Consider the following 9,302-nt stretch of genomic DNA (forward strand, 5'->3'; position numbering starts at 1 on the left):
GCCCCCACCTCGGATCCCTGGAGCACCCCCAAAGCCGTATGTTTCCGGAAAACTTGGCCGAGGGGGAGACGCAGATGAGAGGATGTGAGTGAGTGGCTCCGGGGAGGGGACTGGGGATTGGGGGGGCTTTTGGGCCACGGTGACGGGGACCCCAGGGGTGACAAGGACCTCAGGCTGGGGGGGGACTCGGGGTTTCTCTACCGTGGGGTCCCACCCTCACTTTCTTCTAGGGCCCCTTCCCAGCCTCTCTGGCTGTCGGGTGGGGGCTCCCCGGGAAGGAGGTCTGTGTTGAGGTGGATCTGGGAGGGGTCCTGGACAGTGTGTGCTCAGAGGTGCTCTCTCCAGGTCGAGGGGTAGGGGCTTTACGCCTCATCAGGTTCATGAGGTCTACAGGGCATCTCCCTGTGCCCAGCACCCTTGGTCTGGGTTCTCAGAACCAGAAGACACCCCATACCCGTCCACCCCAACCCTAGGTGTCCTGGCTGGTAATATTAGGACACTCACCCCAGCTCTTTGCACAGCACTTAAAGAAACTGAGGCCCAGAGAGCAGAGGGAATGGCGGGGACCACACACAGCAAGTCTGGGCAGGGCTTCGGGATGGCGTAGTCCAGCGGTCCTTCCCAGGCAGCTTTCAGGCAGGGCTGGGCAACCCCCCCCCGGCCCCCAAAGCCCCTGCTGCTGCCACGAGTGGAGTTAATTAGAACCTCAGCTTCTCAGCCAACTCCACGCCATCTCCTTATTTATGTGTCCAGTTTGTAAATGTCAACCTCCCTGGGGTCCAGCCACCCCCTGGGTCCTTGTCCACCCCCCCTACCCCCCACATACTTACCCCCCCAGCAGGCCCAGATGGGAGACCCGCCCTCTCCCTCCCGGGGTTCCGGCCCAACGTGTTTGCCTGGGCTCTCTTGGCCCCGGTTGGGGAAATATAAATAAACGCGTCCCCGTCGTCCTCGGCCAGGTTCTCTGGAAGTGGCAGCTGCTGCTGGCGCAGGCGGCGGGAAAGGTCAGGGGGCTGGGTTACACTTGATCCCACGCCTCGGCTCCCCCCACCCCACCAACCCCCCCAACCCCCCGCCCCGTCGCCTGTCCTTGAGGAACCCTGAGCAGCGGCCGTGGAGCCACGTGGCTCGGTGGCCTCCGCAGGGGAGCAGGTGGCCTGTCAGTCCAGCACCCCCTCCCCACCCAGCTGGGCCTACAGGCGGGAGCCGGTCCCCACGTCCACTCGGCCCCCTGGCCCACCCCATAAGCTTGTGAGTTGCTCTGATCTCTGGAGCATTGGTTTCCCTCCCGTCGAGGGGATGTGAAAACGGCCGTGGCCTCGACAGCAAGGATAAGAGGGAACCAAATCTTTGAAGGGCTTTGCAAACTCCAGGTTGCTCAGCCATGTGACACGGTGGTTTGTTGATGTTGTTTTTGATGCTGTTTTATTTCTGTGTGAGCCTTGTATGTAGCAAGCCGCCGGCATATGTTTGAATGAATGGGTAGATGGAGGGATGGATGGATGGATGAATGAATGAAAGAAAATATCGACAGTCAGAATGTCAGCCCCTCAGGCTCCCACCCCTGCAAAATATAGCCCTCCTGGCTTGCAGCTTGATTTGATTCAAGGAAGACGGCCTCAAACTTCATTATGGGAAATCTTTCGCTAGTCGTTAGGAGTCTAGCTCCGGGGCTCAGAGGCTGCTCTGTTCCCAGCAACGTGACTCAGGCTTCGTTCCTGCTGCCCTCTGGGGGCCCAGTCCTGCCCCGCAGCCCCTGGAGGCTGGAACGTCCCCTCACCCCCTCCTGCAGCCGTCAGCAGCGGGGGCAGGCCCTCCCTGCTCGGGCTGACCTGGGCGCACAAGGCACGCTGCCTTGTGAGATACGAGACATACCAGGAGATACGAGACATAAAAACGTAGAGGCACCGGCTGATGTGAGGCGAGCCCGTGTACTCGGAGCACGGCAGGCAGATGGGCTGAGACTCAGGGCCGGCTTGAGGCGGGGTGGGGGGGTCGGGGGGACTGCATTTCTGCTGAGCCTGGCGTTTACGGTGTTGAAAATGGAATAGGGGCTGGAGGCGCAGCTCTGGCCCAAGTCTGTGGGCGTGGAGGGAGCTTTCTCTGCCCTAGGTGAGTCTGGGGTGGTGCCTGCAAATTCCTAGGGGTTTCTCCCCACATCAGGAATCTCTGAGACTGTGTGAGAAGCTCATGGAGATGAGGGTGGCTGTGATTTGTGGGGGCAAGTCCACCCCAGATCCTGAACCAACCTGATGGGGCCCGAGTCCAGGGTGGGCCTTTAGGTGTCCCTGGGGAGCTTGGGGTTGCCCCGGTTAACCTGGGTGCGGAGGCTCCTGGCCTGATTCACCCCCACCCGAACTCCACCCTCCCACCCCTGCTCACACGTTCCTTCCTTTCCCTGGCCCGGTGTGGCCGGAAAACAGCCCGGTCTCCCGAGGCCTCCTCGTCTGCAGCTGCGAGCGAGTGTCAGTGCCGGGTCACGACCGGCAGGGGAGGAGGAGAGGTGGGGCCCCGGGCGGGGTCTGTGCCCCTGACCTCAGCCCTCAGCCCCCAGAACCCTTGATGGTGACCTCAGTGGGGGTGCACCCTGGCTGTTCCCACCTGCCCTTCCAGTTCCTGGAGCCCAGGCCTCTTTCAGGGAGCCCAGCCCCCTCCTTCTTGTGCCCTCCCCCACCAGCCCAATCCCATGTGTGTCTCTTCCCAGAAACCCTGGACCGGTGCAGTGAGCCTGAGGCCCGGGATCAGGGCTGTTTTTTGGCCTGGGGCTCTGCTCTCCATGCCATGGACACAGGCCCTCTCTGCCCTTCCAGCCCCCCTGACGCGCCCCTCATCTGCCGTCCTCCTCCCATAGGTCTCCTGGAACACGGCCGGAACTGGTCGGCCATCGCCCGGATGGTGGGCTCCAAGACCGTGTCCCAGTGTAAGAACTTCTACTTCAACTACAAGAAGAGGCAGAACCTGGATGAGATTCTACAGCAGCACAAGCTGAAGATGGTGAGTCCCCCCCAACCTCCTCTCCCCTCCTTCCCCACTGGGGTCACACCGTGGGCCCATGTGGTCGCTGCAGCCCCAGAGCCCTGGGCAGGGAGGGGTCTTAATACCAGGTCTCGCTCAGGATTCAGCCCCTCCCGGTTCTTGCTCAGTGGTCCCCCTGGAATGCTGCTGGGATTGATCCCATGCCGTCAGCATCCCTCCTGGGTACTTCAATGGACAGGCCCACCCTCCCGCCTCCCGGGCTCCACCACCCCCCACCCCGCCCCCTCCTTACTAGCACTCCCCGGTCAGACCCCTCTGAGGGCCTTGAGCTCCGGGCAGGGAGGAAGGAAGGAGCGTGGTGGGTCAAGGCACTGACTCACCAGGGACTTGGGGCTGTCAGCACATTGGAATGAAGACCCGGGGCAGATGAACCCTAAGTCAGCATCTCCCCCCACTCCCATTTGAACTCACAGTCTCAGGGCCACCCCGGGGAGCAGCCGGCCCAGCCCTGTCCTCCAGGGGACTGGAGAAGCAGCTCTGAGCTCTCCCTCCCCCAGGAGCACAGAAGGGGCGGGCTCGCCTCACTGCTCCTATGAATGGTCTGCACACTTCCTCCGCAGCTGTTACTGGGAAGCTGTTACAGGGCCATTTGGGGGCGGCATCTTTTCTTCTCTTTTTTTTCCCTTTTCTTTTCCCTCTCTCTCTCTGCCTCCCTCTCTTCCTCCTCTCTCTCTCCCTCCCTCCATCCCTCTGTCTTCCCCTTTTGGGCACACTTGTGACATGTCAAGCATGGTCATCATTTCAGATCTGGGGAAACTGAGACTCAGCCAGGCTCATAAACAGCTGACTTGGGGGTGAACCCACAGCTACGTGACCTGAGGACTCATGCCTCTGGTCGGCAGGCTGTGTAGTTCCTTGCAGATGTGAAGGGGCAGGAGGGGGACACACAGCTCTCCACACCCCAGTTCCCCATGGTTGGGCGGCTTCTGCTGGGTTCGAAGTATGTGCAGTCTGTCTGGGGGGTGGGGGTTGAATTGCTCCTCATGCAGCCCACCGTGGTCCAGAGAGGGCAAGCAAGCTGCTGGGGTCACACAGCGTGGCAGGCGGATCAGGGACCAAAATCTCCCTCCTTGAATGCTCTGGAGCGCTGTGCTAAATCCGAGGACATCACTCCCCAGCCCCCTGGGCTTCCCTGGTGGTGCAGTAGGTAAAGAACGTGCCTGCCAGTGCAGGAGACATAAGAGACATGGGTTCAATCTTTGGGTCAGGAAGATCCCCTGGAGGAGGGAATTGCGGCCCACCCCAGTATTCTTGCCTGGAGAATCCCACGGACAGGGGAGCCTGGCCACAGTCTATGGGGTCGTAAAGAGTTCGACATGACTAAACAACTTAGCCCACCCACTCCCAGCCCCCTGAGTATTCTTGGTTGGAGGAAGATGCTATTGCCATGGCCCTATGGTCAGGGCTGAGGCCCACCTGCAGGCTTCACTGGGTCAGGCCCCTGCCTGCACCCCGTCCCCATGTGTCCGGTTGGGCTGTGCCTCCTGCCCCTCCCCTGCTTGCTCTACAGTTGGTTCCCAGTGCTCCTCTGTTCCTCCTCAAGCTCCAGGCAGGGCTTGCTCAAACACGAGGAGTTCTGCTGGTCTTCTAGATTTTCCAGGACTCTGGTTTCTTCAGGGAGGAAGATGGTGAGGGCTGAGGCTGAGGGGCACCTGGTCTCTAACACAACGCTTGTTAAGATCCCGTAGCACAAGGTGGCGGTGGTGGTTGGAGGTGGGTGGCAGGTCAGCTGTACACACCAGGGGCAGGGGCTGGCCCTGACATCCCCCAGGGACAGAAAGGCCTTCTTCCTGCTCCCTCCCCTCCTCCCTCTGACCTGTCAGTCCTCCCTGCCTCTCCCCTCCCCCTCCCATTCCCTGCTCAGCCCAGCCCAGAGCCCACACACCAGCATGCTTTCCCCAGGCTATTGGGTTACAGGAGTCTCCTCTCACAGCCTGCTGGCCCACAGCCTCACTTTCCAGGTTTCGTTGGGGCACGGCCCTGCTGCACCCCTGAAGACCCCAGAACTTGAGAGTGTGGGTTGGGGAACCAGAGGTACTAGCTGGATAGGTGGTGTGGCTCGTCTTCTGGGGGAAAGTGAAATCAAGTCCTGGTTTCATGAATTGACACCTGTGACCTTGGGTAGTGGCTTCACCCCACGAGCCTCAGTTTCCTCATCTGTAAATGATAATGACAACCCTTACTCCTAGAACTCAGGCTGCCCTAACTACTAGCAGTGGTATCGGCATCGTTTTTATTTTAAAGCCACTGGCCCCCTGCTTTTCTTCTCAAGGGTGTTATTCAAGTGCTGTCTTGAATAATATGTGCAGGAAAAGCCATGGTAGGGACTCACCCCAGACACCCAGATTCAAATGCAGATTCTGATGCTTTCTAGCTCTGCAACCTTGGGTGAGTGGTTTGTCTTCTCTGGGCCTTAGTTTCCCCACTTATGAAATGGGGATAATTCTTACCTCAAAGTGGGTTTCCCAGGTGGCGTAGTTGATAAAGAATCTACCTGCCAATGCAGGAGGCACAAGAGACATGGGTTCGATCCCTGGGTGGGGAAGATCCCCTCGAAGAGACCAGTATTCTTGCCTGGAGAATCCCCATGGACAGAGGAGCCTGACAGGCTGTAGTCCATGGGGTCACAAAGAGTCAGACGCGACTGAGCACACACATGTCCACCTCAAAGGGCTGCTGTGGGAACGGTTTGAGTGAAATGGGCGTGGGGTGCTTAGAAGTGTTCCTGGCATGTCGTAAGCGTCCCTCACTGAGAGCCATGTGGCGGTGGCAGTGTTGGCGGGTTCAGTAGTGAATTGCCCGTGGCCACCTGGTGCCTGGTGGCTTGGATGACTGGACAATGTAAATGCACTCCTTCCCTGCTGACTGCGAAGGAGTGGACTTACATTGAAGGCTGCGGAGAAAGTGCACTGAGAGATGGGGTGTCGCATCTCTCTTGGTTGTTGATTGGGTGTAGAGTATGTCCACTCCTGGATTGCCTGAGGAATTGGTTCATTAATCGATTGGTTCATTCATTCATTCACTCATCCAGAGGCAGCCTAGCCAGATGGTACAGAGTGGGGCCCTGGGCTAAAGGGCACACAGAGCTCTGCTGCCTCCTGACTGGTGGTGCCCGTGGCACTCAGCCTCGCTTTAAAGGAGGTAAGACCGGCCCGCCTCGTGGGGTTGCTGTGAGCTGCAGAGGCTTTCCTACTTGTAAAGGGCCAGGTGTGGTCCTTGATCAATGCTTAATAAGTATCGGACCTCACCCCTCTTGCACGCTCGGCATGGCTTTACTGAGTGCCTACTATGTGCCACGGAAGAAATGGCAGGTGCCATCCATATACATGTGGGTGGGGTTTCCTGCTGGGCTGAGGAACTGAGTCTTTCTTTAATGGACACTGGGAATCATTGAAGGTTTGTGAGCTGAGAGGCCACCCGGTGGGGGCTGGGCTTGAGGTAGATTGTGCGGGTTCCAGCAAAGCGCAGCCAAAGTTGATAGAGACGGTTGTCCTCCTTGTCCCCAGACCCTGAACTTGCTGGAGGACAGGCGGCATCACTGGTGGGCTGAGGAGGAGGAGGGGGTGTGAGCAGCAGGGGGACCCTGAGCACCATCTTGGGCCCCTCCCCAGACCCCTGAGGTTGTCACCTTGACCCCATCCTCAGGTGAAGATGCTGAGGTCAGATGGGAGAGGGGCCTGGTAAGGCCACAGAGAGGGTTTGAACTCACATCTGTAGGCACCCGGCTTCCCTTTCTGGACCCCTCCCTGTGTTCCAGGACTCCCACGGATCTCAGCAGAGGTGGTCTTGGTGGGAAGCAGTGGCCCAGAAGGTGGGGGCCAGCAGGCCATGTTCTGAGGCCAGCAGATGGGTGAACCTGGCCAGTCACTTGTGGATGAGAAAGGGCTGTTTGGGAGAGTGGGGTTGGCTCTCTTTCCCTGCTGACTGCGAGGGAGTGGACTTATGTCGAAGGCTGCGGAGAAAGTACACTGAGGGATGTGGGGCCCCATCAGCCCTGGGTCCATCCATTCTGACAGTGGCCACCCGGCATGCAGGGGTGAGTTCCGTGTCACTGGAGAGTGCAGCCAGGCCTCACAAGATGCTGCCCCGCACCCTGCAGATCCCGGGAGGGAGACAGGTCCTTATGATTCCTGAGGCAGGGGCAGCCACCTCTGGCTGTCGGCCAGGCCCTGTCTGGAGCTCAGGAAGACATGTCACCCTCCGCCAACGGAGGAAGCAGTGGGGGAAGCAGGGGGTCAGGGGGTGTCCCCTCCTGCCTTGCGCCAGACCTTGCCTGAGTGTGGCCACCGACAACGTCAGCAGGAAGCAGGGTCGGGTGGGCAGGCGGAACACGTCCCAGAGTTATGTAACATCTGGCACTGGTGACTTCTCCGAGGTTTTCCCTCCCCCTGCTAATGGCCGAAGGTTACCCTTTCCTCCCATCTGTGAATCCAGGCCCTGGGGCTCAGCTTCCGTGTCTCTCCGTCTCTGTCTGTCTCAACCCATCCCCCGCCTCGCCTTGTTTTCCTCTGTTGCCTCTTCCATCTGAAGCTGCCCAGGCCTGAATAGAGAGAGATGGTCAGGCAGGGAAGTGCTTGAACCTGACCTGCAGTGAAGTCTGAATTTCTCGACCCCGTGAGCTGTGTGATCTTGGGCAGGTGTCTTTGCCTCTCTGAGCTAGTGGCTTTGTCTATCAGTTTCGTGTATCTAAAGAAGTAGTTACAGAGTGCCTATTCTGCGCCAGGCTCTGTTCTAGGTGTGCTGGGAATTCAGCTGAGAACAAAGGTACCAGCCCTCGAGAGGTTAGTTCTAGCTGGAAAGACAAATTAGCGTTAACACACAGATGATTTCTGATTGTGATCTGAAGATGTTATGATGAGGGATAGTAGTAGAAAGTGATTGATGGGGAGTGAGATTAGCTCATTTTGATGGAGTAATCAGGGAAGACCTCTCTGGGGAGGTGATGTACGAGTAAAACCCTGATGGAGGTGGGCATTGTGGGTGTCTGGGAGAAGGATGTTCAGCCAGAAGAATGACCAGTGCAAAGGTCCTGTGGCCAGGGCATTGTGAGCACATCTGCATAAGAAGGGCAGTGTTTGTAGAAGACCTGGAAGGTAAACCAGTTAGAGAGCTGAGTGGGGTCTAGATCTAAATTACACTGGACTGTATGGAGTGGGGAGGACTTGAGTTTTTATATTGTGGGTTCTCGGGAATGGCTGGAGAGTTTAAAGCAGGGAGCAGAATTCTGTGACTTGCAGAGTAGATGTGCAGAGCCAGGAAATTTGTAAGTAGAGAAGGCCTGGCACACAGTAGGTGCTTAATAAACATCAGCTGTAGTCACTAACACTAGTATCGCCAGCATCTCCTGTTCCATACACAACTCTCAATTCCAGGGTTTGGGGCCACGTGTGGAAGGATTTGGTATGATTGCTGGGACACAAAGTCCACCAGCGTCTCAGACCCGGTGTTGGGGAAATTCCAGTCTAGACATCATACTCACTCGGCTTGGGACGACATGGCCTGGGCTGTGGGTCCAAGGGACCTCGGTTTCCCCAGGAGGTGCCTCCCTGCCTAGCCCACAGGAAGCCCCTGTTCCCTGTGAGGCTCCAAGTGTTACCCCTGACCCAGCCCCCCGGGCAGCTGATCACCCAGCCCCAAACACTCAAGTGGGTCCCTGTCTGCTAAAAATAGATTGGGGAAGAAGCGGGAACCCTCAGCCGCACCCACAGAACCCACATGCCACACAACTTTCTCGTGTCCTCGCAAGCTCTAGCTGGGGGACCTTCCCGGGAGAAGCTCAGGATTTGGGGCTGGGCTGCACCAGCCCCTGGAGGCGGGCAGATGGCGGTGGAGCTGGGCGTGCCCAGGAGCCCGGTGGACGTTTGGCAGGGTGGGGCTGCAGCCCTGGCCGAGTGCTGGTGACGGAAACCGTGACTAACGGGCAAACGGACTTTTCCCTCTTCCTCCCTATACTCTGAGTGGCTGCACTCCGAGGAGCCCCGTTTGCTCAGGAAGGAGACAGGACAGGAAGTGATCTGACTCCTGGGCAGGGGCTGGGGCTTGGGGACCCCTGAGGCCTGCTCGCGGCCCTGCATGGTAAGGGGCCAGGCTGGGCAGGGCCTGCTGGCACCTGGAGTTGATGCGGCATTTGTCCGAGAGTGAGTTGGGCTGCATGGGGCTGGGAACTGGCAGAGGGGAGGTGCATTAGTGCCCTTTTCCCTGTAATAGCGTACCGCAGACTGGTACAGAAACTTGCTATCTTGCAATCCTAGAGGCTAGAAGTCTGA

At 58.5% G+C, this 9,302-nt stretch overlaps 1 protein-coding gene across 1 annotated transcript in view; it reads left to right on the forward strand.

Moving 5' to 3' along the window:
• The window catches only part of NCOR2 (nuclear receptor corepressor 2), a 205,428-nt gene that overhangs the window by 141,695 nt on the left and 54,431 nt on the right, over nucleotides 1-9,302 (forward strand). The window contains 1 exon segment of the mRNA XM_010841409.1: nucleotides 2,852-2,994. Coding sequence (XP_010839711.1) covers nucleotides 2,852-2,994 — 143 coding nt within the window.

Source organism: Bison bison, unplaced genomic scaffold (genome assembly GCF_000754665.1).
Source record: "Bison bison bison isolate TAMUID 2011002044 unplaced genomic scaffold, Bison_UMD1.0 scf7180017864160, whole genome shotgun sequence".
Lineage (NCBI taxonomy): Eukaryota > Metazoa > Chordata > Mammalia > Artiodactyla > Bovidae > Bison > Bison bison.